General features: G+C 57.9%; 1 protein-coding gene across 2 annotated transcripts in view; it reads left to right on the forward strand.

Moving 5' to 3' along the window:
* Positions 1 to 24,244, forward strand: part of SCUBE1 (signal peptide, CUB domain and EGF like domain containing 1) — a 140,002-nt gene extending 115,758 nt beyond the window's left edge. For both annotated transcript variants that reach the window (XM_063622901.1, XM_055253153.2), the window contains 12 exons: positions 2,268 to 2,387; positions 2,742 to 2,846; positions 4,190 to 4,306; positions 4,889 to 5,026; positions 7,032 to 7,235; positions 11,248 to 11,409; positions 12,923 to 13,090; positions 14,402 to 14,563; positions 15,243 to 15,440; positions 17,275 to 17,427; positions 17,872 to 17,951; positions 22,566 to 24,244. In XM_063622901.1, the coding sequence (XP_063478971.1) occupies positions 2,268 to 2,387; positions 2,742 to 2,846; positions 4,190 to 4,306; positions 4,889 to 5,026; positions 7,032 to 7,235; positions 11,248 to 11,409; positions 12,923 to 13,090; positions 14,402 to 14,563; positions 15,243 to 15,440; positions 17,275 to 17,427; positions 17,872 to 17,951; positions 22,566 to 22,718 (1,760 nt within the window). In that variant the 3' untranslated portion in view covers positions 22,719 to 24,244. The remainder of the gene's footprint in view (positions 1 to 2,267; positions 2,388 to 2,741; positions 2,847 to 4,189; positions 4,307 to 4,888; positions 5,027 to 7,031; positions 7,236 to 11,247; positions 11,410 to 12,922; positions 13,091 to 14,401; positions 14,564 to 15,242; positions 15,441 to 17,274; positions 17,428 to 17,871; positions 17,952 to 22,565) is intronic.
* Positions 24,245 to 27,389: the final 3,145 nt, after the last annotated feature.

Raw genomic sequence — 27,389 nt, forward strand, 5'->3', positions numbered from 1 at the left:
CTGTTGCTTTTGAACTTTTTCTTCCATCCAAGATCCTAACACTTACGTGAACTCATTGTGATACAGATCTGATCATCCAGGACAGTAACTATCCAGCGATATCCTGAATTCTTAAGCAAATGTTTGTCTGTCTCCTGGAGTTTAGGAAAATTTCCTTCAGCACTCAGCATAGCTCTAGACCTGACTTTACATCCAGCATTAGAGATCTGATTTCTGACTTTCCTGGGATAAACCCTAAGGGGGGAGTTGCTTGTGTAGGAGGTGAGGGGCAGGAGCAGAGAGGGTGGGATGCAATAAGTGGCTGGTGAAGACGGAGCGGGGCAGAGAGAGTGGCAAGTGGATTTCGGAAGGTTTGAGTGGGAGGAAACTGAGGCCAAGGTATACCAGTGGCAAAAGCTGTTAAATGATGGCATTTTGTCTCCTAACATTTTAGAGCTCCTCTTAAATATATTAATGTATTAGTTTTGATGTGTCAGAAGTTCCCACAATGACCAATGTTATTCCAAGCTGGTGGTGGTGGTTGTCGCTGTTTTGGTTTTGTGGTGAGTAGGGGCAGTTTGCCGTTTACCAGGACAAGCACAAGTTAGGATAATAGTCTAAATTCATAAGGATGCAGGAGTTCAGCCGGGGAAGTTGCAGCCTTGGCATAACCAGCCCATGATCATCACTTTCATCAGTCAAAAGTGTGTGCTTAGAATGATGTTCCTGGTTCGCCCAACCAGACACAGGCTGGAAAGGGCCGTGCAGTCAGTGACCTGACAGCTGTGACCCCAGAATATGGAGAAAACAAAGGGGCCTCCTTTCACGTGTTGGCAGAACAGGAGCGCCCTCAGGAAGATTTTAGAAGGGACCCAAGGAAAGCTCTGCCTAGTCGCCTATAGGAATTGGCCCCTAGTACCATAGACCTCTGACCGTTGATCCTGGGGGCCAGCTTGGATTGAGTTGGAAGCATGCAGGGCCTGTGTCGTCATCTGCTCCCCCAAGGAGCACCCTGTTATCTATCCCTCAGACACAAGACAAGTCAGAGCACAGCAAAACTCATAGGATAAACCTTTATCTAATAGTCAAGCAAAAACAAAGTGCCCAGCAGCAGAACACGCAGGTAAATGTGCGTCTCTGAACACAAGCTCTTGCTCCCCAGCCAGAGGCCCACTTGCTAACAAAGCAGTCAGCACGAGACAGCAGCAAAGCAAGTGAGAGCTCAGAGTGTTGTCACACTGTGCCCTCCCAGAAAGCAATCAGCAGGACAGACAAAATGTGGGCCCCGGGGGCTTGACCAAGGACACCTGTGGCCCACAGCACCCAAAGGACACTGGGAAGCAAGGGTTTCTAAAACAATCTCGGAGGAACCTCCAGAATTACCAAAGGATGAGATCAGCCACCGCTCAGTATCTGAAACCAGAAAGCTGAGCTGTCACTTAAGTAAGGGGGAGCTGTGTTGGTCAGGCAGGCTCAGGGAGCAAAGCAAACTGCTGATCTTCCCTGGGGATTTGGGGCAAAGCTTATTCCAGGCAGGTCAGGATTAGGTTGATGGGAGTCTAACAGCATGGCCTGTGTGGGTTACAGAAGGGAGGTGACTTGACTGAGCCTGGAAGCCTGGTTATACTGGAGTAACTCCACACTGATGACTGACCAGAGTGTGAGGCTGTCGCTCATGAGGTGGCTTTCAGAGGCGTGCCACATAAGCCGGTTGTCACCAACCAATTAGCCGTCTGTAAAAGCAGTTCTGGTATTTACCATGGCTGTAGAACCGTCCGTCTTTTCCTAGGAGTCCGGGGGACTTTTTCATCCTCTAACGATAAGTAAGCAAGTGAGAAATTCTGGAGGCTGTTTTGGACATCTCCAGACACCTGATGGCTGTAGCAGGTGCTGCCCCAAAGAGGTGCTTCCGAGCGATCCCTCCCACGGCCCCTCCCAGGAAGCCAGTGTTCATTTACCACCGTTCCTTTCCCTAGTGGGAATGGACGCCTGTCCTGGAGAGCTCAGCCCTGCCCTCAGGGAGTTCCTGATCTGGGGATGGGGACATGAACCTTCTCACAGCCAGGATTAGAGCCTGAGGGGGAGGAGGGACTAAGCCAGCTGTCTGGGCCCAGCATCCCCACACACCCAAGGGACCTGCGATCTCCAGGCGCCTTCCCACCAAACCAGCCCAGCCATGGAAGAAGGGAGTTGGGGGAGTCCCCATTAGGCCATGCCCAGGACCCTCCCGGCTCCAGGAAGCCTCCGCCCTGGCCTCTCTCAGCCCTCTCTCATATCTCCCTTCACAGAGACAGGCAAGTGTCTTTCTCGTGCCAAGACCTCCCCCCAGGCCCAGCTGTCCTGCAGCAAGGTGGGCGGTGTGGAGAGCTGCTTCCTTTCCTGCCCAGCTCACACACTCTTCGTGCCAGGTAACCCGGGCTGTCCCTGAGATGGGATGCTGTGGCAGGGGGGTCTTCCTCCCCGGGGTCCCACCATTGCTCCCAGCTGTCCTCCAGGAAAGAGCCCGACCTAGGAATGAGGGTCTGTCATAACTGAGTGGCCCTAAGGCAGCTGTCTGGTTTTCTGGGGGCCTCACTGTCCTTCTCAGTAAACCCTGTGGGCTCCTTCCTTCTGGCCACTTACCTGTGGTTGTGTATCAGAAACTGGCAGAAGAATCTGTCCTGATCTTCGTCTCACTCCACAATCCCTCTGAGGCCCCAAGAATCTGAGGGCCGTGGGATGGAGGAGCACCAGGCCCACCTCACCCACCGGCTTCTCTGCAGACTCGGAAAACAGCTATGTCCTGAGCTGCGGAGTTCCAGGGCCACAGGGCAAGGCACTGCAGAAACGCAACGGCACCAGCTCTGGCCTCGGGCCCAGCTGCTCAGGTAACCCCTCGGCCTGTCCATGCTGCATGCCACTGGGTGACCTTGACTGCATCCAGCAACATGCTGGCGGGGGAGGAAGGGGCACCGCCCAGGGAAGACCTTCCTGCTCTCGGCCCTGCCCCGTGTGGCCTGGGGTACTGGTGATGAGCCAGGCCCAGGACCTAGAAGCCAGCAGGCTGCAGGCCGAGTTCCAGCCCAGGGTCAGGGGACCATGGGAGGGCCCTTCCAGCTCTGAGGTCACAGCCAGAGTGGTTCAGGGACCCTAACGTGCTGTGAGTGCACAGATCTCAGACTGTATGGGTGGAGCAAGCCACATCTGCTGTGGCTATTAGGTTCTGCCGAGTCGGAGCTGGCCTGGCCGTGCAGAGCGTGCCAAGAAGGGCCGAGGCGCAGCACAGTCCCAGCCCTTTGGGAGCGACCCGCTGGGCTTGGTCAGCATGGCACAGCCAGCCTTAGCTCCTGCCAGCTAAGGAGCTGGGGGTTGTGTCTTCAGCAGCTTTTCTTATTCAGGATGCTGGATTTGATAGATAGGTGCATTTCTGTATGTTTATTTTTATTATTATTTTTTTAAACGGAGTCTCGCTCTGTCACCCGGGCTGGAGTGCAGTGGCGTGATCTCGGCTCACTGCAACCTCCACCTCCCAGGTTCAAGCAATTCTCCTGCCTCAGCCTCCTGAGTAGCTGGGATTACAGGTGCCCATCACCACACCTGGCTAATTTTTGTATTTTTAGTACAGACAGGGTTTCACCATGTTGGTCAGCCTAGTCTCGAACTCCTGACTTCAAGTGATCCGCCTGCCTCGGCCTCCCAGAGTGCTAGGATTGCAGGCGTGAGCCACCGCACCCGGCCCATTTCTATATATTTAATGCATATGTGATTTGATTCTAAGCACCTGTGGCGATAGGCTTCTTTAGTCCAAGGGCTATGATTTGCTCTTGCAAGGAACCGGCAGTCCTGGGATCTGTAGTATTTCAAAGCCCCTTCCCTTCCTTGCTGTCCTATCTCTCTTCTGTTCTGCGCTCTTTCCTAAAGCACAATCATGGCTTGCTGATGGGGAGGAGGTAGGAGGATCCCTTTCCTCCTTCACAGAAGACCCCTGGCAGGTGGCCCCTGGACGTGAGCTTGACCCCACCATTCATGTGTTCACCTGTTTTAGGCCTTGCAGGGAGAGAAATGGGGCAGGAGAGGGTCCCCCACCCCAGGAGAGCTGTCGGGGCACAGGGACTCAGATCAAGCCCCACCCCCAGCTCCAGATGGATTTGTCCCCTGGCAGCCCCCGTCCCCCACCACCTCCTTGCCTGCAGGAGAGGCCATCACCTGGGGGAATTTTGGCTTTCCCCAGATGCCCCCATCACCCCCATCAAACAGAAGGCCCGCTTCAAGATCCGAGATGCCAAGTGCCACCTCCGGCCCCACAGCCAGGCACGAGCAAAGGAGACCGCCAGGCAGCCGCTGCTGGGTGAGTGGGACGCCCTGCTCCTAACCCACACCAACGGGGCTGTAGGAGAGTCCTCATGCCTGGGAGCTGGGGCCCCAGGGTCCAGCGAGTCTGGTTTCCGAGGGTGGAGGTCTCTCACCTGGCAGCTATTTATTGAATGAGAGTTTCCAAGAACATTGCAGGCTGGGGGAACAGCAGAGGGCAAGCTTGGTACGAGGGGCCCTGGAGGAAGGCACCAGCTCTGTCCCCGTGAAGATTCCTCCTCAAACCTAACAGAGCTCTCAGCATGCAGCAGGCTCTGCCCGGAGCCGAGTCCGCACTGGCCAAACCCTCAGCAGGCCCAGAGCTGGGGGCACAGCCTCATTCATGAATATGTATGAGATGCCTCCACCTGCAGCAGCATGATGGACCGGGCGTGAGACCTGGCTCAGCCACCAGCCCCTCCTGAGACCCTGAGCCAGCCCTGGCCTTCTCTAGCATGAGTTTTTCCATCTGCACCACGGACCAGGAGCTCCTTGCCAATGGCACTCTGTGTGCAGGGCTTGGTAGGACCTTCTCCCTGCCCCATGCCGCCTTTGCCACAGTGGTCCTTTCCTTGTCCAGACCACTGCCATGTGACATTCGTGACCCTCAAGTGTGACTCCTCCAAGAAGAGGCGCCGTGGCCGCAAGTCCCCATCCAAGGAGGTGTCCCACATCACAGCAGAGTTTGAGATTGAGACAAAGATGGAAGAGGCCTCAGGTAGGTGAGGGGTTCTCTTGGGGGCTTCTGCAGGCCTGAAAGAGGACAACAGGCTGGTGGCGCTGCCGGGGGCCTGCCAGGCATGAAGCCAGGCTCCCACTGGAGCACAGCTGTGGCTCGGATGGGAGCCCAGCTTCTGGAGACAGAGGCAGGCCCACAAGCAAAGGGAGCTCGCAGGGGTCAACGCCTGCAGCCCAGGATAGAAGAGGCAGCCCAGGGCAATGGGACAGAAGGGCCGAGGTGACCTCAGAAGTCACATGACCCTTATCTGCCCCTCCATACTCCTGCTGGGGCCCGGGAGGACAAATAGGTGCAGCCCCCCTAGAATGGTTGAGCCAAGGATTGTCTCTCCTGGTTCCAGAAGGGGGTTCTAATGCTGGCTCGGGTGTCACAGCAGCACTTTGCTCTTGGCTATATGTGAGTGTCAACTTGTGAGTCGTTGATGTTGAAGAGATGGGATCTGTCAGCAGATAAGTGTGGTATGGGCCTGGCTGTGGGCTTGGGCACTGTGGAAAGAAAAGTCCCCACCAAGGTAACACTCTCAGCCAGAGAGGCACACGCACGTGCAAACCACCCATTGCCAGGTGAGACTCTCAGTAGTGGGGGGCATAAGAACAAACAATGCATAGAACATAGAACTGAGGTCTCTCCCCAGTGAGGGCTTAGGAAATGTCTTAGTCTGGCTGGGTGCGCTGGCTCACGGCTGTAATCCCCGCACTCTGGGAGGCCAAGGTGGGTGGATCACTTGAGATCAGGAGTTCAAGACCAGCCTGGCCAACATGGTGAAACCCTGTCTCTACTAAAAATACAAAAATTAGCCAGGTGTGGTGGCAGGCACCTGTAATCCCAGCTACTCAGGAGGCTGAGGCAGGAGAATCGCTTGAACCTGGGAGGCAGAGGTTGCAGTGAGCTGAGATTGCGCCACTGTACTCCAGCCTGTCGACGGAGTGAGACTCCATCTCAAAAAAAAAAAAAAAAGGAAATGTCTTAGTCTATTTGTGTTGCTAAAAGGAACACCTGAGGCTGGATAATTTATCAGGAAAAGAGCTTATTGGCTCTCGGCTCTGCAGGCTGTCGGAGAACACGGCAGCAGCATCTGCCTGGCGAGGCCTTAGGCTCCTTCTGCTCACGGAGGAAGGTGAAGAGCAGCTGGCATCACATGGCAAGAGGAAAGGAGCAAGAGAGAGGGGAGGGGGTGCCTATGTCTTCAACAGTCACACCTCATGGGGACTAGTAGAGCCAGCAAGAACTGACCACCACGAGGACAGCACCAGGCCATTCATGAGGGACCTACCCCATGTCCCAGACACCTCCTACCAGGCCCCACCCCCAGCATTAGGGATCAGATTTCAACATGAGGTTTGGAAGAGACAAATATTGAAACCATATCAGGAAGCTTTCCCAGAAGAGCTGCCATTTGAATGAGAGCTTAGAATCAAAGCTCACTGGGTGGAAGAGGTGGCAAGGAATGGCATTCAGGCAGAGGGAATAGAATAGGCAAAGGCACAGAGGTCAGAGAGAGGAGGAGGTGTCCAGGAAGCAGTAAGTAGGTCTGGGCGGCTAGACATTGGAATCCACAGGGAGTGTCAGAGTGGAGGGGATGAGGCTGGCAAGGCCAGACAGGGCTGGATCTTGAAGGGCCTTGGATTCAGGGCCAGAGAGCTGGACACTATCCTGGGGACAGTGGCAGTCCCCAAGAGTCTTTGAGTGACAGAAAGGGGTTCTTGCCCCGTGAGTTGTACCCTGGGGGGTGATGTGTTGCAGTGGCAGCTGCCTGGATTGCACTCACATCTGCCGCGTGGCCTTGGGCAGGCCCTGCCTCCCAGGTCGGCAGCCTCCTCACTGTCAGATGGGCGCGACAGTGACCCCTTAGGTCAGGACTGTCGTGAGAATGTGCTGAGGTGTCCGAGCCCAGTGCAGGGCCTGGCACGGGGGAGCCCTCAGCTAAGAAGGCAGCGGCTAGCAGGGTTGCCAGCGATTCATGTTGTCTCTCCTGCCCCTGCAGACACGTGCGAAGCGGACTGCTTGCGGAAGCGAGCAGAACAGAGCCTGCAGGCCGCCATCAAGACCCTGCGCAAGTCCATCGGCCGGCAGCAGTTCTATGTCCAGGTCTCAGGCACTGAGTACGAGGTAGCCCAGAGGCCAGCCAAGGCCCTAGAGGGGCAGGGGGCATGTGGAGCAGGCCAGGTGCTACAGGACAGCAAATGCGGTAAGTCCTTGCCCGTGGTCACTGAGATGCTGACTCTGTCCTTCCTTGCACATGAGCTGGGGTAAACAGTGGTGGGCACGCAGGGGAGACAGACACCTGGGGAGGGGACAGAGAGATGCAGAGGCCTGCCGGGGAGAAGGACTGCAGCCCTCATGGTCATCGCTGTCATTTGAAGAGCACTCCTCTGTGCTAGGCCTCGGGCATGTGATCATAGCCTGAGGAGGGACAAGGAGTGGACAGGACAGTAAGGCCACGGTCGAGGGGCGCGAGGGGCACGGGAACCAGAACAGGCCCTCTCTAGTCTGGGATGTGGTTCAGGGAAGCTTCTTGGAGGAGGAGAAGTCACGTGAGCTGAGACCTCAGGGCTCCAGGAGTTGGGGAGCCTGAGTCAGGGTCGGGGAACAGAGCAGCGATGTCGTGAGGCCTAGGGCCGCCCAGGAGGGCAGCGTCGTGCTGCAGGGAAGCAGGTGAGGCCGGAGGGGAGAGCCTGGAGGTAGGACAGGCAGAACCAGCACACGAGACAGTCCTAGTTCTAGTGGAGCTCGCATGCCTGTGCGGAAGATGGACAGTGGGCCAGTGAACATGCCCACAGGTACAGTGATGCCAGAGGTGATGGGGCCTGGCAGGCCACAGACACCACTCTGAGTTGGATGGGGAGCCATAGGAATGCTTAGAGCAAGGACGCAGGCTCACGCGCTCTGTTATGGGAAGGCTGAGTAGGGGGCGGAGCAAGGACGCAGGCACGCGCACTCTGTTATGAGAAGGCTGAGTAGCGGGGGTAGAGCAAGGACGGGGAGGAGCATGAGATGGAGGGGTCTCCTAGGGAGAGACAGACTTCAAGGACGACGCCAAGGGTTTGGCCAATTGGGCAGAGGTGGTATCGCTTCCTGATGCGGGCCAAATCCCCAAGGATTTGAGGAAGAGTGAGCTGGGGGGATGGGGTGCGCAGGCTGTACATGTTCGGTTTGAGATGCCCACAAGTCATCCACATGGAGATGCTGGATGGGCAGTTGGAGCCACAAGTTCGAAGCCTCAAACAATAGGGTTGGCCAGGGGTGTAAACTGGGAAGCCGGTGGAGAAGAGATGATACCTGGTGGGGGAGGGGGGACGCTGTTGGAGAAGGGGTGACACCTGGCAGGGTGGGGGGGGTTGGGGGAAGCTGTTGGTAAAGAGATGACACCTGGCGGGGTGGGGAAGCTGTTGGTAAAGAGGTGACACCTGGCGGGATGGGGAAAGCTGTTGGTAAAGAGGTGACACCTGGCGGGGTGGGGAAGCTGTTGGTAAAGAGGTGACACCTGGCGGGGTGGGGAAGCTGTTGGTAAAGAGGTGACACCTGGCGGGGTGGGGCAGCTGTTGGTAAAGTGGTGACACCTGGCGGTGGGGGGCAAGCCATTGGAGAAGAGGTGACACCTGGCAGGGGTGGGGGGAAGCTGTTAGAGAAGAGGTGACGGCAGTGGGGGGGAAGCTGTTGGAGAAGAGGTGACACCTGGCGGGGGTGGGGGGAAGCTGTTAGAGAAGAGGTGACGGCAGTGGGGGGGAAGCTGTTGGAGAAGAGGTGACACCTGGCGGCGGGGGGCGGTGGGGGGGAAGCTGTTGGTAAAGAGATGACACCTGCTGGGGGAAGGGCCAGGTTGGGGAAGCTGGGACTCTGGCTCAGACAGTGGAGGGGGACAGCCGTACTGACAAGGGGGGACAAAGGGAGCTTGGTGATATCATTCTTCTACTTTCTTTTTTTTGTTTGTTTTTGTTTTTGAGACAGTCTCGCTCTCTAGCCAGGCTAGAGTGCAATGGTGTAATCTCAGCTCACCGCAACCTCTGCCTCCCAGGTTCAACCTATTCTCCTGCCTCAGCCTCCCAAGTAGCTGGGACTACAGGTGCGCCCGGCCTCTTCTACTTTCAATAACTTATTTTGGGCCGGGCATGGTAGCTCAAGCCTATAATCCCAGCACTTTGGGAGGCCGAGACAGGTGGATCACCTGAGGTCAGGAGTTCGAGACCAGCCTGGCCAACATGGTGAAACCCCCGTCTCTACTAAAGATACAAAAATTAGCTGGGCGTGGTGGTGAGCGCCTGCAATCCTAGCTACTGGGGAGGCTGAGACAGGAGAATCACTTGAACCTGGGAGGCAGAGGTTGCAGTGAGCTGAGATCACGCCACTGCACTCCAGCCTGGGTGACAGAGCGAGACTCCATCTCAAAATAAAAATAAATAACTTATTTTGAAATGTTTTCAAACTTTCAGAGACATTGTCAAGCAGAACAAAAAACTTCCATATTTTCTTCATCCAAATTCCCCAATTGTGCACATTTTACCACATCCGCCCCGTCTCCCACACGTGTATGCATGTGTGTGAGTGTGCATGTGTGAGTGTGTAGTCTTTACCATCCAACCCACACACCCACCCCATTCAGCTCCAGCAATCCTTCCAATAATGTCCCTTTTGTTTTTCTGGTCCCAGCTCCCATCCAGAAAGACATGTCACCCTCCACTGCGTCTTCAGGCTCCTTCAGTCCGGAGCCGCTTCTCCCCTTTCCCTGCCTCTCCTGTCCTTGCCCCAACCTCACCTCCTCTAGGCTAACACTCAGAGCTCCCTCTGGTCTTTCCTGGGGACCTGACTCAGGGCTCAGGGTCCAGCAGGAACCTCAGCTTCGAGGCCTGATCCTGGGCGCCCCATCAGCAGGCACAGGATACCCCCAGCCCACCACAATACCCCCAGCCCACCATAGGATACCCCCAGCCTGCCACTGGCTTCACTTTCACTCGCCATCTTCCCTCTGTGATTGATGAGTGTTTTCTGGGGACATTCTGAGTTTGGACCAATATTCTCCTCCTCATCAAACTTCTGCACAGCTCCCGCCATGTCAGCCACCTCTACCATTCCTTCCACACTCTCCTGTAGGAAAGCAGGTGGCCATGGCCGTTTACCTCTGGGTCTGTATCCCTGTAGACTCAGATTCCCCTTACTCATTGCGTTGTGATCCATTCCTGATGTTACTTAGTTCGGCGCTCACTGTGTCCCCAGGGTAGCCAGGGGTGCCCCACCAAGCTGGCTCTTGGGTCTTTCTGACCTGCCACACACACGCTACGAGCCTCCCCTTCAGATCCAATTGACACTCTCCATCCCCTGGCATCAGCCAAATCCCCAAAGACCCCGGGTTCCTTCGAGAGGAGGATGATGGGTAGAAACCAAAATCTGGGCTATTCATTGCTCCTGGAGTACCACTGCCTCTAGGCCCTCTCATCGGACAGAACTGGAAAGCATAGGTGTGTATACACGTGTACACATAGGCATGCGGATCTATGAGTTCATGCCAGTGCCTCCCGTTCCACAGCTCAGGGTCCTTTCTAACCCTCACTCCCCGTTTCCACGTTTGTAAGCATCTTCTCCAGCACTGAGAAACTCGGCTCCCTTTCTCCTTAATTTACTGATTTACTCAGTTTCCTTACTCATCAGTTGATGTATTTGTTCAGTGTAGCCAACCAGACTGCGCTGTCTTCAGCCCATCATCTCCTCACTACGCCCCTCCCACCTCCCCCGCCAGGCCCTCCTGCCCTTGCCTATTTGAGCCCCAGTCCCTCCCCACTGCCCCTGACTCCTCCACTGAGGAAGGACAGGGGAGCTGTGGGGTGAAATGACTGTAGCATATCCAAGTGGCGACATCCAGGAGGCAGTTTGCTAAAGCTGGAGGGCAGGGTGTAGAGCAGACAGAAGACAGACGTATGGGGGAAATGGGGACCACAGGCTTTTATAAGCGGGTGGAGATGGAGGGGTCCACAGAGGACTCTGAGGTGCAGCAGCCAGAAGGGCCAGGCTTCGTGGCCCTCACAGATGGCTGTCCCCTGGGTCCTGCCCCAGGCTCTTCTGGGATAGGTCAGGGGCCCCTCTGTGTCCTTGGGGCCCCAGGGAACAAGGACTGTGTCTATCAGGAGAGCCTGGGCTTGAGCACACAGGAGACACCCCCCGGCCTCCCCGCCTCTGCCTCCAGCAGCCTCTCCGCTTTGCCTCTGCAGTTGCCTGTGGGCCTGGCACCCACTTCGGCGGCGAGCTCGGCCAGTGTGTGCCATGTATGCCAGGAACATACCAGGACACAGAAGGCCAGCTCAGTTGCACACCGTGCCCCAGCAGCGACGGGCTTGGTCTGGCTGGTGCCCACAACGTGTCGGAATGTGGAGGCGAGTGCGGGCCTACCCTAGAAGGAGAGGTGGGGGTGGGGCTGGGGGTGGGGGGTGGGCGGGGGCTCCTCCTGTCTCTGATGAGGCCCTCCTGTCCAAGGCCCAGGTACCTGGTGTGGCCACAGGGTGTGGTATTTTCTAAAGTTCCTTGTCCTTTCCAAAACCCTTCACGATGTCTGTGCCGTCACCACTTACAAAGGGCATGACAGATCCCAAAGCGTCAGCAGTCCTGGCCTGCACTACAGAGCTGAGCGCTGCACCGCACTCGGTGTGCTCTCAGAATTGCACTGTGCCCTTTGGAAAGGACTTCACAGTGTGCAACTTACGGTTTCTAAGGGAGGCACATAGGTGCCTTATGGTGGACCAGACAGCTTCCATTTTACGGAACATTCCATTACGACTGGAACACTTTGCAGAGTGTATCTTATACTTGAGCAGGAACTTTGCTCCACACAAAGAACTTTATGATGTGCCCCACAGACGGTTTAGAAAGCCCTTTTTCAATTTACCAAATGCAGTTAGGTTTGCAAAGAGCTTTTGCATTTACCTCCCTCTCCCCACTTAACTCCATCTGTGAAGCTAGCTCAGTCTCTCCATGAGCCTTTCTTCCCAGGCCACTGAGTTTCACCCAGGAGAATCCGCGGGGAAGCTTCTCAGCACCCTGAGCAGCACAGTGCCTGTGAGGGTGGGGTAGTGGGGTCCCAGGATACTGGGGACCTCCAGCTTTCTCCCGGTGACGGAAGGGCTCAGAGCCCAGCCCTGGGTCCACGCAGGCTGCCGGCTGCTCTCTGGCCCACTGCCCGCTCCAGGTCTGTGGTCTCCACCCCTGGGGGAGTGGCCACTGGTAGGAGATTCAGTGTTTGGGTGGAAGCTGAGAATCCCAGGGTCTGGGCTGAGAGGATGCTAAACCCGCCCCTCACTCAGTGCCAGAATACTCTCTGCATCCTGAGTCTGCTGGAATGCTAGAACATTCTTTATATGGAGCTGAAATTGGCTTTCCTGTGGTCCCCTCCCTTTCTCTCAGAGGTGCCCTTGAGTACCTCAGAAACCTTCCCCAGACCCGCCTCCCTCTGCTCTGGCCTGGCCCTGCTGGTGGACCAGGCAGCGTCACCCTGAAGCTGAGCAGGTGCTCCTTCTGCGAAGACCCCGGTGCAGCCTGCGCCCCCGGGGAGAGCCCCTCTGAGACACGTGACCCGCCCCTCCACCCGTGGGTCCCCTTCCTAGCTCAGCAGCGAGGCCTCTTGCTCTTCAACCCCCAGGCCTTCTTGCTGGCGGGAGAAGGAAAGCCAGGCTTGACCAAGGCCACACATGAACCGCTGGCAGCATCCGGACCAGGGCCCAGCCTCCTGCACCCCGGCTGCTGCGCTCTCCCCACCCCGTCCCCACCCCAGGCCTCGGGTGCCCGGTATCTTTTCCAGGGCCAGGCAAAGGCCAAGAGCAGGGCCTGAGACCACCCACAGCCTGGGCCCTGTGGTGCCTCCTGCCCGCCTGAGCTGTGACCTCTGACTTCCAGGCCAGTGTTCTCCAGGCTTCTTCTCGGCCGACGGCTTCAAGCCCTGCCAGGCCTGCCCCGTGGGCACGTACCAGCCTGAGCCCGGGCGCACCGGCTGTTTCCCCTGCGGAGGGGGTTTGCTCACCAAACACGAAGGCACCACCTCCTTCCAGGACTGCGAGGCTAAAGGTGAGCATGCCCCCCACCATGCCCGCCCACCCCGAGAGGCTTCCCCGAGCCCCTCTCATCTCCTCCACGTGGCAAACCTCCCAGCTCAGAGGAGGAGCCTGGAGCTGTCAGGCGTGGGCGTGGGTGACCCACTGTGCCCTGCATCAGGACAGGGACATCTTATAGCTGAGAGCTTTCTGAGCTCCAGGAGGACAGCAGCTCCTCAGAGCACTGGGCAGGGCTCTGGGGACAGGAGGCCTTGAGCAGCATGTAGAAGGGAGGTTGAGAGGGTGAGGAGGGGGCAGGAGTGTGGGGACAGGAGCGGGATCAGGGCATCACCTCAACTGCTGTCTGTTCAGGGCATCTGGTCCCACCCAGGTCTGCATCCCATCTTCCCTCACTCACCAACTCCCCCCAAATCCTCCCCATTCTCAGCTGCTGACCCTGCTTCCCCACCGCGCTCCCTCTCAGTGTCTGTCTGTCTGTCCAGGTGGCCTGGCCCTCAGCCCCCTGGAGCCAGCCACATCACCAGATACTGTCCTGCACATACAAACTGTTCCGAATTTGCCCATTTAAAAAAACTGAAGCCAGGTGCAGTGGCTCACACCTATAATCCCAGCACTTTGGGAGGCCAAAGTGGGTGGATCACCTGAGGTCAAAAGTTTGAGGCCAGCCTGGCTAACATGGCAAAACCCCGTCTCTACTTAAAAAAAATACAAAAATAATTAGCCGAGTGTGGCGATGTGCACCTGTAATCCCAGCTACTCAGGAGACTGGGAGGGGAGGATAGCTTGAACCCAGGAGGTGCTGGTTGCAGTGAGCCAAGATGGCGCCACTGCACTCCAGCCTGGGTGACAGAGCGAGCTCCATCTCAAAAAAAAAAAAAAAAAAAAAAGAATTGCCCACCTCTAGCCCCCCGCCCCGCCACCCCTCAGACTCTGGCTGCCTGTCTCTCCTGCCCCAGCAACCTTGTAGAAAGAGGGTTTGGCCTCGCTGGCTCCACCTCCCCTCCTCCCTGTCTTCCCTGCACACCTCCGGTCGCATCATCGCCCCCACTCTCCCTGAAAATTGCTCCCATCAAGGTGGCCTGTGTGATCCCTGTTTTGCTGAAGCCAATATCACATCAATCTGCCATGTGACTCCCACGCCAAGGGCTCTTCCTGGCCATGGCGGAGTGAGGGTGGTGGGAGGTCATGGGGCGGTGGGGAAGAGCCTTGAACTCTGTGCCAAAACAGACCTCGAGGACATGAGAGGTCCTGGGGACAGCTCCCCAATGCTGCCCTTTCCCTGCACCCCTCCACACCCACCACACTGCCTTGTGTCCCCCGGCAGTGCACTGCTCCCCCGGCCACCACTACAACACCACCACCCACCGCTGCATCCGCTGCCCCGTCGGCACCTACCAGCCTGAGTTTGGCCAGAACCACTGCATCACCTGTCCGGGCAACACCAGCACAGACTTCGATGGCTCCACCAACGTCACACACTGCAAAAGTGGGTGCTGCTGCTCTGCCACGGGAAGCTGGGAACACGGGAGGGGCTGGGCAGGTTGTGGGGGCGGGAGGAGACCTGATCTCACACGAGCTCCACGAGGACACTGGACTCCTCCTGCTCCATCCCGTCTGCTCTCGGGTGCCTTGCATCCATCTGGAAGCCTGTGGCACCAAAGGGGCAGCCCTGGCTTGGCCCACTCTACGGAGCCCACAATGGTGCCCATCGTTCATCAGTTCCCACTGCTCACCCAACACAGCCTGAGCCTCTGCCCTGAGCCAGGCCCTGCTCTAGTTTCTGGGTCTGCTGGGGTAGCTGACAGCCTACAGGGGCACTGACGGGGCCGCTAGAGAGGGCAGGGCTCCAGGCCCTCAGTGCCCCTGACAAGGCCCAGCCACAGAGAAATAGGGTGGGCCTGCAGGCATGGCAGCCCAGTAAGAAGAAGCCCCCAGGCTGGGCCTCAGGGAACCACAGGCGTGAACAGGGGACCTGCCCTCCTGCTCTGGGGGCAGCCCAGGCAGGGTCCCCAAGGAGGATGGGCTAAGGGTCCGAGGGCTGGTGTGGGAGGAGACAAGAGCACCTTCCAGCCCTGCCCTAGGCCTCCCAGGTGGTTAGAGGCTTGGCCGGCCAGCGCCCCTGCCCAGCGGAGCCTGATGAGGCCCTCGGGCCACTGTGCCCACAGACCAGCGCTGCGGCGGCGAGCTTGGTGACTACACCGGCTACATCGAGTCCCCCAACTACCCTGGCGACTACCCAGCCAACGCTGAATGCGTCTGGCACATCGCACCTCCCCCAAAGCGCAGGATCCTCATCGTGGTCCCTGAGATCTTCCTGCCCATCGAGGATGAATGCGGCGATGTTCTGGTCATGAGGAAGAGCGGTACGTTGGGGGCGGAGGGGACTAGAGGCAGCCTCAGCCGCGTGTGCACCCCCGTCTCGCTGCGGTTCCGCCAGGCGGGATCGCTGCCTTCACAGGGCAGAGAGGAGGGCCCTGGGGCTCAGGGGACCAGCCCCTCAGAGTCCACCTGGGAGGCAGGGTTGAAACCCACTTGGGTCTAAAAGCTGGCTTTACAGAGTTCTATGGAAAGATCTGGAGAGCTTAGGGTATTCCAAGAGTGGGTGCTGGGACGTGGTCAGGCCTGGTCTCAACTCCGGCCACGAGCCTGGCCCTGAGCCCGGCCCTCATCCCAGTGGCAGGACCAGCCGCAGGGCCCCTTCCCACCGCTTTCTGCTGCACTGCTCAGGGCGAGACCTCAGGCTCCAGCTCCAAGGGTCTCCTCCCGCCCGCTGAGGTTTGGGGGACAACACGGCCGTCCCATGCAACACACAAGATACCAGCTCAGAGAGCCCTCCCCACCCCTCTGTAAGCCCTGGACTCTGGGCCCATCCGCCCCATCAGGGCTCCTCTTGAGACTTCAGGGAGTGAAGGATGGAATGGCATGAGAGAGGACTGGACTCAGCAGTGGGTGTGACCACATGTGTGCCCAGCTGGCCACAGCAGCAGGAATGCCTGGGAGGCCCCTGAGCCCCCCCGCCAGCACCAGCCAAATCCCTGCAGCGCACCTGTCCAGGGGACCTCCCTGCTGTAGGGCTATGGGTGCCCATGTGAGCAAGCTCCATGTCTGAGTGTTAGGGAAGGAAGAGCAGGAACCCAGACACCCACAGACACTGGCCAGAGAACATCTCTGGGTACACAGCGACCACAGAGACCGGCCAGAGGAGGGCGTGGGGAGGGGCCTGAGGTCTGCTCCGGGGCTGCTCCGCCAGAGCTGCGTTATCCTGGGCAGGAGTTGCTCAGCATAGCTAATGAGTAGACAAATGTCAGCAAGGCTGACGCAGCTGACCAGCCAAAAGCCGCAGTGTGCAGATGGGCAGGAGACCGGCCCGGGACCACCTTCCCCGCCTGTTCCCCTCACCCGCTCCCCTGCCCCCAGCATCCCCTCCTTCTATCCCCCACCACAAGGCTGAGCTCAAGTGAAGCCCAGCCTGTCCCCCATGAGGGGCTCCTCGGGAAGGCCCCCAGGGAACCGTGAGGCCTTGCCGAGGAGCCCTTAAGCGGGGAGAGGCTGGGCAGGGCTGGGGTGCTCCCACTGTCACCGCGTCTAAGAAAAGGATGGTTTGCGGAGTTTGGGAAGATTTACCTGCCGGTCACATGCTGTGCCCACGCTGCCGCACTCGGCTCCTGATTTCCTCCTCGGGAGATCAGGGCTCAGTGGGCCTTGCTGGTGCATTTGCTCTCGGGGAGAAGGGACTTCCCAAGTCTGTGCCTCTGGTCCCAGCAGTCAGTGCCAGTTCATCTCCCACGTCCTCCCCCAGCTTCCACTCCCGCCCTGGCCTTGCACCAAGTGCAGGCCTGAGCCCTGTCACTGAGGAGCAGTTAGCTCGAGGGAGATGGAGACCCACTGACAGAGGGCCTGTGATAAGGGGTTCACCAGAGCAGAGCAGGAGCTTGGGAGGGGATGGGGGGGCAATCAGGGAGGCTTCCTGGAAGAGGGGACACAGAGATGGGTCTCAGAAGGACAAGTAGGAACCAGGGTTGAGGGTAGGGAAGTGCCTCAGAGACAGAGGGAACAAGCACATAGACTAAGCTGTTGTGTTTGGGGAACCAGGCGTTCGGTGCAGGTGCTGGGCGGTGGACTGGATGGGAGGCAAGCGGCCTAGGGCAGGAGGAGCTGCCCACCTGGGGCAGCTCAGCAATGATGCTTCACTCACAGCTTCGCCCACGTCCATCACCACCTATGAGACCTGCCAGACCTACGAGAGGCCCATCGCCTTCACCTCCCGCTCCCGGAAGCTCTGGATCCAGTTCAAATCCAATGAAGGCAACAGCGGCAAAGGCTTCCAAGTGCCCTATGTCACCTACGATGGTAAGACCCAACTGTCTTCATGGCCCACTGTGCACGGCTCAGGTGGGGCCCTGGAGACACAGAGATGAGTCGCACGTCCTTGCCCTCAGGGAGCTGCGACCTGGCAGGTACAGACCTGGAAGCAGAACGAACACTGTCAGGGGCCAGAGCCAGATAGGCCGAGGGTGGTACCAGGTGGTACAGGCAAGGCAGCGGTTAGTGGCATCTGCAGGCTTCAGCTGAGGTGCTGCCCAAGCAGGGTTTTGAGGGCTAAATAGGGGGTTCTTAGTGAAACCCCGAGGAGGACAATACAGGTGGAGGGAGCCCCGGGTTCAAAGCCACAGAGGCAGAGCTCCGGAGCCCGTGGCTGGAGCAGGGGAGGGAGGGCAGAGGCTGGAGGTGAAAGGGGAGCACGTGGGTCTCAAGCCCCTCGCCTTCCTCTCCCCCTGCTGCCCCGCTGCCCAGAGGACTACCAGCAACTCATAGAGGACATCGTGCGCGATGGGCGCCTGTACGCCTCGGAGAACCACCAGGAAATTTTGAAAGTGAGTGAGTTTATTGGAAGGGAATCCACGTAACCCTGGGATGGGGCCTGTGATGAGCCAGGACCGCCCCTGCCCCAGCCCTGGCCCCTGGAGGAGCAAGGGAGGATGGGTGGTGATGGGAGAGGAGCAGGAGGCTTGGGGGTCCCAGAGCCCTAATGGTGGGGACTGGGTCCTGCACATCTGTCCCTCCAGACCAGGAGGCCTGAGGGAAGCTGTTTGGTGAGGACGTGGGGACCAGGACCTGGTGATGTGGCCTCAGGCACGCTCCTCACCAGCTCTCAGCCTCACTCGCCTCATCTGTAGAATGAGGGTATTCTAGGGGGTGTCTCAGAATCAGTGGGATCTACCCAGTGCCATTGTCACTTGGAGCCCCCCGTGCCGCTGGGACTGGGCTCCCTCCTCTTCCTGCTTCCAGCCTGGAGAGGCAGGGCCTCCTGGTGTGTCACATGGTGGGTACTGGCCAGAGGTCCAGGGACCCGGGACTCACCCAGCTCAGCCCTGGGCAGCAGCACTGTTAGCCCAGGAGCCCTGGGGTGTGGAGGACAAGGGCAGGGCTGGAGCGCTCCCGCTGTCACCTCTTCTGAGAAAAGGACGGTTTGCAGAGTGCGGGAAGATTCACTTGACTCTCCCCATAGTCTGCCAGTCACATGCTCCCGCCCTCGGCTCCTCATTTCCTCCTCAAGCTGCTTGGGCAGAAGCCAGGGATGCATCCTGGGCTCTTTCCCCCCAATCCCTGTCCCCCTAGCTGTGCCCTGGGAGCATCGCTCCCAAACTGGAACGTCCTGACGCTGCTCTGGGAACACAAACCTCAGCCAGAGGGCTGTCCTCCTCCACAGCGGCTCCCAGCTTCTCACACACCGAGCCTCTCGGCCCATTCTTCTCTCCCCCACCTCTTTACCCCAACCTTCCACCCTCAGCTGGGACATCCTGTCGTCCTCTGGGCGGCCTGCCTGGACCCCCTGACCTGGGCACACCTTTGCAGCCCCTTAGGTCCCGCGTGCCCCTCCTTCCTGGCACCCACCAGCACTCACTTTAGGTTTGTTCTGTGAATATTTAGTCCCTGCCTCGTTTCGGGGGAGGAGCTGCCAGGGTTCATGGTCAACTCCGCCTCCAGCGCCGGCACCACGCCCAGCACCACGCCCAGCACGGAGGGGAGCAGGAGTGTCTGTCTCCAGGGTGGGGGTTCAGGGCACCGTGTGTGTGGAGAGTGTGGGGGAGTGTGCTGTGTGGTGTGTTTGTGGAGGCATGTGTGGTGAGTTTGGAGGTGTTCTGTGTGTGTGGTGACTGTGTAGGGGTGTGTGGTGGGTTTGAGTGTGGGGTGTGAGTGGGTGTAGTGTGTACGTAGGGGTATGTAGGGGTTTGTGTGCTGGGTGTTTAGGGGTGTGTGTTGAGTGGGTGTGTGGGGGTGTAGTGAGTGGGGATGTGGTGGGTGCAGTGTGTGTGGGGGTGTGTGTGGGGGTGTGTGTGGGGGTGTGTGTGGTGGGTGGGGGTGTGGTGGGTGTGTGGTGTTTATGGGGTGTGTGTGGTCAGTGGAGGTGGGGGTGTGTGGTGTTTGTGGGGGAGTGTGGGGTGAATAGAGGTGTGGGGAGATGTGTAGTGAGTGGGTGTGTGGTGTGTATATGGGGTGTGTGTGGTGAGGGGGTGTGGTGGGTGTGTGATATGTATGGGGTGTGTGGTGAATAGAGGTGGGGGTGTGTGGTGTGTATGGGAGTGTGTGTGGTGAGTGGGGGTGGGGGTGTGAATAGAGGTGTGGGGGTATGGTGAGGGGGGTGTGGTGTGTGTAGGGGTGTGTGGTGAGTGGGTGTGTGGTATGGGGTGTGGTGTGTGTGTGGTATGGGGTGTGGTGAGTGTGTGGTATGGGGTGTGGTGAGTGTGTGGTATGGGGTGTGGTGTGTGTGTGGTATGGGGTGTGGTGAGTGTGTGGTATGGGGTGTGGTGTGTGTGTGGTATGGGGTGTGGTGTGGGTGTGGTATGGGGTGTGGTGTGGGTGTGGTATGGGGTGTGGTGAGTGTGTGGTATGGGGTGTAGTGAGTGTGTGGTATGGGGTGTGGTGAGTGTGTGGTATGGGGTGTGGTGTGTGTGTGGTATGGGGTGTGGTGTGTGTGTGGTATGGGGTGTGGTGTGTGTGTGGTATGGGGTGTGGTGTGTGTGTGGTATGGGGTGTGGTGAGTGTGTGGTATGGGGTGTGGTGTGTGTGTGGTATGGGGTGTGGTGAGTGTGTGGTATGGGGTGTGGTGTGTGTGTGGTATGGGGTGTGGTGAGTGTGTGGTATGGGGTGTGGTGTGTGTGTGGTATGGGGTGTGGTGTGGGTGTGGTATGGGGTGTGGTGTGGGTGTGGTATGGGGTGTGGTGAGTGTGTGGTATGGGGTGTAGTGAGTGTGTGGTATGGGGTGTGGTGAGTGTGTGGTATGGGGTGTGGTGTGTGTGTGGTATGGGGTGTGGTGTGTGTGTGGTATGGGGTGTGGTGTGTGTGTGGTATGGGGTGTGGTGTGTGTGTGGTATGGGGTGTGGTGAGTGTGTGGTATGGGGTGTGGTGTGTGTGTGGTATGGGGTGTGGTGAGTGTGTGGTATGGGGTGTGGTGAGTGTGTGGTATGGGGTGTGGTGTGTGTGTGGTATGGGGTGTGGTGTGTGTGTGGTATGGGGTGTGGTGTGTGTGTGGTATGGGGTGTGGTGTGGGTGTGGTATGGGGTGTGGTGAGTGTGTGGTATGGGGTGTGGTGTGTGTGTGGTATGGGGTGTGGTGTGGGTGTGGTATGGGGTGTGGTGTGGGTGTGGTATGGGGTGTGGTGTGGGTGTGGTATGGGGTGTGGTGAGTGTGTGGTATGGGGTGTGGTGTGTGTGTGGTATGGGGTGTGGTGTGTGTGTGGTATGGGGTGTGGTGAGTGTGTGGTATGGGGTGTGGTGAGTGTGTGGTATGGGGTGTGGTGTGGGTGTGGTATGGGGTGTGGTGTGGGTGTGGTATGGGGTGTGGTGAGTGTGTGGTATGGGGTGTGGTGAGTGTGTGGTATGGGGTGTGGTGTGGGTGTGGTATGGGGTGTGGTGTGGGTGTGGTATGGGGTGTGGTGTGGGTGTGGTATGGGGTGTGGTGAGTGTGTGGTATGGGGTGTGGTGTGTGTGTGGTATGGGGTGTGATGAGTGTGTGGTGTGTGTGGGTGTGTGTGGTATGGGGTGTGGTGAGTGTGTGGTGGGTGTGTACGCAAAGAGATGAGTGTGTGCCAGGACAGGTCCACCCCAGACACAGCAGATGCAGCCACAGTCAATGGGGCAAGGAGCTCTCATGCCCCAGCAGGTGGTTGTCGCCATTTGCTGAGCACCTTCCCTGGATCAGGCTCTGGGGACTCTGTCAGGAACCAGACCTCCACCAGGCCTCACCTCTGCTCCATAGTTTCTGCCCAGGGTGGCAGCCAGTGCCCCACTAGAGAGAAGAGACACTGGGGCTCAGCGAGGGCGGGGACGGCGTCTGCCCTCCAGAGACTGCCCCGGAGGACAGCCCCGTTGGCCGCCTAGATCCCTGCAGCAAACCCGCACTGAGCACCGCTGAGGACAGGTTCTCTGTTCACGCCAGCGCGGATCCTTTTCCTCGAAGCCCCAGGAAGAGGCATCATGACCTCTCTGTGCAGGGAAGAATGAAATTCAGAGCAGCAGAGCGATGTCCCCAAGGTCCAGGGGCCAGCGAGCAGGCCTGAAGTGATGATTTGGGATCTGCCAGCTGCAAAGCCTGTGCTCTTGGCTGAGTGTTCTCTGTTTGCAAATGTTGGTTGTGTTGTGTCATTTTGCAGCAGAACCCTTTGTTAATCTTTTTTTTTTTTTTTTTTTTTTTTTGAGACAGTGTCTTGCTCTGTCATCCAGCATGGAGTGCAGTGGCACACTCTCGGCTCACTGCAACCTCTGCCTCCCAGGTTCAAGCAGTTCTCATGTCTCAGCCTCCTGAGTTGCTGGGATTACAGGCAGGCACCAACACGCCCAGCTAATTTTGTATTTTTAGTAGAGATGGGGTTTCCCCATGTTGATCAGGCTGGTCTCAAACTCCTGACCTCAGGTGATCTGCCCGCCTCAGCCTCCCAAAGTGCTAGGATTACAGGTGTGAGCCACCACACCTGGCCTTTAATAAAATCTTATTGGAATCCCAAGAGTTAATGCCAATAGTCTATTTAAAAACCAGTTACAGGCCAGGGGCCGTGGCTCACACCTCTAATCCCAGCACTTTGGGAGGCTGAGGTGGGTGGATCACCTGAGGTCAGGAGTCTGAGACCAACCTGGCCAACATGGTGAAACCGCATCTCTACTGAAAAGACAAAAATTAGCCAGGTGTGGTGGTGCGTGCCTTTAATCCCAGCTACTCGGGAGGCTGAGGCAAGAGAATCACCTGAACTCGGGAGGCAAAGGTGCAGTGACCCAAGATCCCGCCACTGCACTCCAGCCTGGGTGACAGAGCAAGACTCTGTCTCAAAAAAAAAAATAAAAACCAGTTATACTATTAAAACCAAAAGAAGGTCTGTGGGGTCCTGAAACCCACCAGCCAGCCCATCTCTCTCCCCTCCCCCAGCCTGGCAACACCCCACAGACCCTACAGGCCCCAAGCCTCCCCCGCCTCCCACCACTCTTATCTTACAGGACAAGAAACTGATCAAGGCCCTCTTCGACGTGCTGGCCCACCCCCAGAACTACTTCAAGTACACAGCCCAGGAATCCAAGGAGATGTTCCCACGGTCCTTCATCAAACTGCTGCGCTCCAAAGTGTCTCGGTTCCTGCGGCCCTACAAATAACCTGGCGGAGCGGCCCTGCCTGGGGGTGGCCTGGTCCATGGAGGGTGCACCTGCCCTCCCCAGTGGGAGCTGCATGGGCCTCCACGCTGCCTTGGGAACCCCATGGCACTGCCCTTCAGGGAAGCCGACCAGCCCACGGAGACCGAGGCCAGGCACCCTTCGGACCCACTGCCCCTGTAGGAGCCCCCTGCTTCAGGAAGCCTCCCTCCCTCCCTCTGCCTCCCTTCCCCAGGACACCAAGAGCAACCTCTCCTGAGCCCTGGCAGACCGACTGCAGGTAGCAGGATTGCAGGACCCTCCGCCTGGCCTGGCATTTCAGGAGAGAGGGGAAGTGGGGCCTATGCTCTGGGAGGCGTGGTCATCCGAGACAGGAGGCCAGAGGAGAGAGGAGGGGACGAAGGCGCCGTCTGGGGGAGGTCGATGAGCCTGTGCTGGCATCCACGGGCCCCACGCTTTGCCAACTCCTCCAGCCACAGGCAAGGCCATGGCTCCGGGCCGTTGTGTTCTAAGGGTTCTGTGATGGGATGGAACAGAGCTGCTGGGGAGGAGACCGGAGGTTTCTGCATTCCTTCGACAGAACATTTAATGAAGTACTCTATATATATATAAATATAAATATATATATATATACTTCTATTTGTGGGTACTTTAGGAAAATGCCCTTTGGTCACTGTAAATATGAATTGTGACCCCATCCCTTCCCGCATGAGCCCAGTGAGTCCCAGCAGCTATCAGCCTCCCTGAACGATTAAACAGCTCCTCCCAGCATTTGCCCTTTTGTTTCTGTGAGGCCAGCAGCCCTTGGGGCTGGGGAGAGCACAGCTTGCCTTGGACTTGCTTCTGAACACGAATTATTCGAGAACTAGGCTCAGATGCTCTGCTGGAGTGTTGGCCTCACCCCAGTCCCCTTGCCAGCAACATCACTGCCCTTGGACGAGACTCAGTGGAAGACATTTCCCCTTGGACCCGTTCCTAGGAGGTGCAGGGGCCCAGCAATAAACTGCAGAAGGGGCCTTGGCTCTGACCCTGTGGCAGTGACCTTGGGGTCCATACTATGCCCAGGTGTCAGCAGGAAACAAGGTCTTGCTCACAGGAGCACAGGCTGCACCACCACAAGGAGCCTCAGAGCAGCCAGTGAGGAAAGGGTAGAGAGCAGAGCTTGCTGTCAGAGGCCAGGCTCCCAGCGCAGCCTCCTCTTGCTATGCTATGCCACCCCCATTCACAGGGAAACCTCTTTCCTTTCCTATAAAGGAAAGAGGTTGAATTGACTCACATTTCCACATGGCTTGGGAGGCCTCAGGAAACTTACAATCATGGCGGAGGGCAAAGGGGAAGCAAGCACCTTCTTCACAAGGCGGCAGGAGAGAGAAGCAAGCAGGGAAATGTCGGGAGAAAGAGAGTCTGGGCTATGACCGAGCGCATGTGTCCCACCCAGCTGGAAGGCCAGTGCCTGGGATGGAGCCAGCAGAACTCTGCACTGAGGTCCAGGATGCCTTGCCTGCTCTTCATCTGCCTGCGAGCTGCAGCATGGGAAATGGTCTGTATGTTTCAGGTTAACAAATACTGAAAATCCCAAGGAACCTGGGAGAATCTTAAAATGAACTCTGGTCTTCGGCTCGAAGTTGCCTCTAGGGTTCCTCCTGGTCACCCCCGGGCCCAGCCTGGCTGGCGAGAAACAAACACGGTTTGAGAGGCTGTGGCACACTGAGGACCGCACAGATGGAGGCAGCCAAGTGAGGTCCCTGGAGGTTCAGGGCTTGGTGACAAGGTAGGCCGGTCATCACATATTCTACAGCCCAAAAGAGGGCCCGGAGCTCAGCAATTATGCCATCACCTGTGCCCACAGCAGCGGGCTCCGCAGCATGGCTCCTGCTGCCATCAGCTGCCTTCTCTGCTGAAGTCCAACTCAAGTTGGAGAGAGAGTGGAGCCTCTGCACTTGGTGGGTAGGTCAGTGTCAACTAACAAGCCCTGCCAGGGGCCACTGCCCCTCCTCTGGTCACAGTCCACACAGGCCAGCCCTGGTTTCCAGAAAGAGGCCTCCCTCCCTCCCTTTGTGGAGCCGGCAGTCATCCCCAAGATGAGAGGCAAGCATCCTCCCGAGTGAGCCTGCAGCAACCGCTCCTGAGGAAGGTGCCGGGAGGGGTGTCGCCTCTTCACGAGTGTTCTCCAGAGAATCAGAACCCAGAGGATACAGACGTAGATGTGTGAAGGGCTGCATTGTGGGAACTGGCTCACGGATTCTGGAGGCCAACAAGTCCCATGATCTGCTGTCTGCGAGCAGGAGACCAGGAGAAGCCACACTGTAACTCAGTCTGAGTCCAAAGTCCAAGAAGCCAGGGGCCACCCTGTGAGTCCCAGCATCCAAAGCCCCGAGAATGAGGAAGATGGATGTCCCAGCTCCCAAAGGGAGGATTCTCCCTTCCTCCCCCTTCTGTTCTATTGGGGCTCTCAACAGATTGCATGGAGTGGATGTCTTCACTCAGTCTGCCGATTCCCATCCTAACCTCATCTGGAAACACCCTCACGTTTTCGCAGCTAGCTGGGTATCCCTTCACCCAACCAAGACGACCATGCAATCAACCATCACACTTAAGTGTTTTTATTTTGTTTTTTGTTGTTTTTGTTTTGTTTTGTTTTTTGAGATGGAGTCTTGCTCTGTTGCCCAGGCTGGAGTGCAGTGGCGCGATCTTGGCTCACTGCAAGCTCCGCCTCCCGGGTTCACGCCATTCTCCTACCTCAGCCTCTTGAGTAGCTGGGACTACAGGCACCCGCCACCACGCCCGGCTAGTTTTTTTGTATTTTTAGTAGAGACGGGGTTTCACCGTATTAGCCAGGATGGTCTCGATCTCCTAACCTCATGATCCGCCTGCCTCGGCCTCCCAAAGTGTTGGGATTACAGGTATGAGCACCGCTTCCGGCCAGGGTTTTGTTTGTTTTTTAATCCTTTCCAAAAGCAGAAAGAGCTCTTAACCTCTCTTAGCTCTTTCTGCAATTCCTTTGGGCAGTTTTCTGAAAGTTGCCACCCACATACCCACAGATCCACTGCCCGCCTCTCCTCCCCTCATGTTCCAGGACTCACCACCATGGTCAGACCCTGCCCAGTGTGCCCAGGGCAAAGTTGGATGGGCAGGTGCAGACGCGGCCCGGCCTTCATCCTGCTTTCCTCGCAAGCCCTTCTGTAGCTCCCAGCCCACGGGAGAGGCTGTGAGGAGTGCGAGGTCGCCAGCAGCCCCCCTGGGCCTCCCACACCATCTGAGTGACTTGAAGTCCAGGGTTGGGCTCTGTCTTGAGTCTCCACATCAGTCTCACACTGGGGAACTTGGGGGTCCCCCATCTAACTAGAGCTGACCCTGGGCCTCAGGGCGGGATGGTTCCAAGGTGAGCTCCGTGGACAGCAAAGCGCATTTCTTCCAGTTGGCGTGTTGTCGAAGCCAATGGCAGCTGGACTGATGTGAGGTGGCTATTCCACCTGGTTCAAGATGGAGGTGTAGAGAAAAGGGAAGTGGGGAACAAGGACTGGGCCAGGTAGGACGGATCCATGTAACGAGGCCCAAGAAAAGATGGAAGCTGAGGGCAGAGAGTCCAGGAGGCCCCCATGCTGTCTGACGGGGAGGCCGGCATAGTCCCTCCTTGACTGTCGCCTGAACAGCTGATGAGGTCCCCAGCACCCTATGCTGTGCTCCAGGGAGAGAAGCCAAGAAGCAAGCAGGCTGCTGGGAGTCCCTGCACTGCCATCTGGCCAGGACAGAGGCGGCTGCACGGTCTCCAGGCTCCTCTGAGCTTGGGTCAGCTCCTAATGGGGCATCGCACCCCAGCGAACCAGAGGACCTCTGTGAAGACAGGCATGGCAAACCGGGGTGTCTCCCACACAGCTTCCCAGGAGTCAGGTGGGACCCAGGCATCGGGGACCTTTCTGCCCCACATTCCTGGCATTCCCCCCAAGTTTATTTCTACTTTCCAGAAACAAACCACGGGAAGGGAAGGAACCTGCAGCAGGGTTTCGAAGCCAGCCAGGCCCTCCATGAGTGAGGGCTCGTATAGGTGCTGAGGGCAGCCTGCAGCCAGGCAGCCTCACCTGCTGCCCAGAATTAGGCTGTGCCTTTTCCCAGTCCTTCCCCATGCCAGAGCCTCTCCCTGTCCTTCCCTGTGCCAGAGCCTCTCCCCATCCCTCCCCGTGCCAGAGCCTCTCCCCATCCTTCCCCGCACCAGAGCCTCACAGCCACAGCCACACCAACGTCCCTCCTCTCAAGCAGCAGAATCAGCCTACGCTCCCCAGCCTCAGTGCCCCTGCCCCACACAGGTCACGCTGGCCAGGCGGTGATCAGTTTCCCAAACGCTGGATCCCCAAGTGGACAGTGTGGCCCAGTCCTCCCCTGCCTCCATGGTAGCCCAGGCTGCAGGGCCCACGGTGGAGGCCTCAGGCAGCTTTCTCTCCGGCTACCCATTGGCTTGGGACACACAGATAAAGTAGAGCTGAAACACGGGCCAAAGCATCCCCAGACAGGGATGGCACAAGAGGCCAAATTTGAAGGCCTTGGGAGAGAAGCCATTTCCCCCACCTCTAGCGAGCGTAGTTTTCTGTCTGAATGGCCCCCCCCCCCTTTCATGCACGCTCATTCTCAAGAGACGCACTGTCCACAGGCAGCCTCTCAGTGAAGCCTCTCCCCTGG

Source organism: Symphalangus syndactylus, chromosome 18 (genome assembly GCF_028878055.3).
Source record: "Symphalangus syndactylus isolate Jambi chromosome 18, NHGRI_mSymSyn1-v2.1_pri, whole genome shotgun sequence".
NCBI lineage: Eukaryota > Metazoa > Chordata > Mammalia > Primates > Hylobatidae > Symphalangus > Symphalangus syndactylus.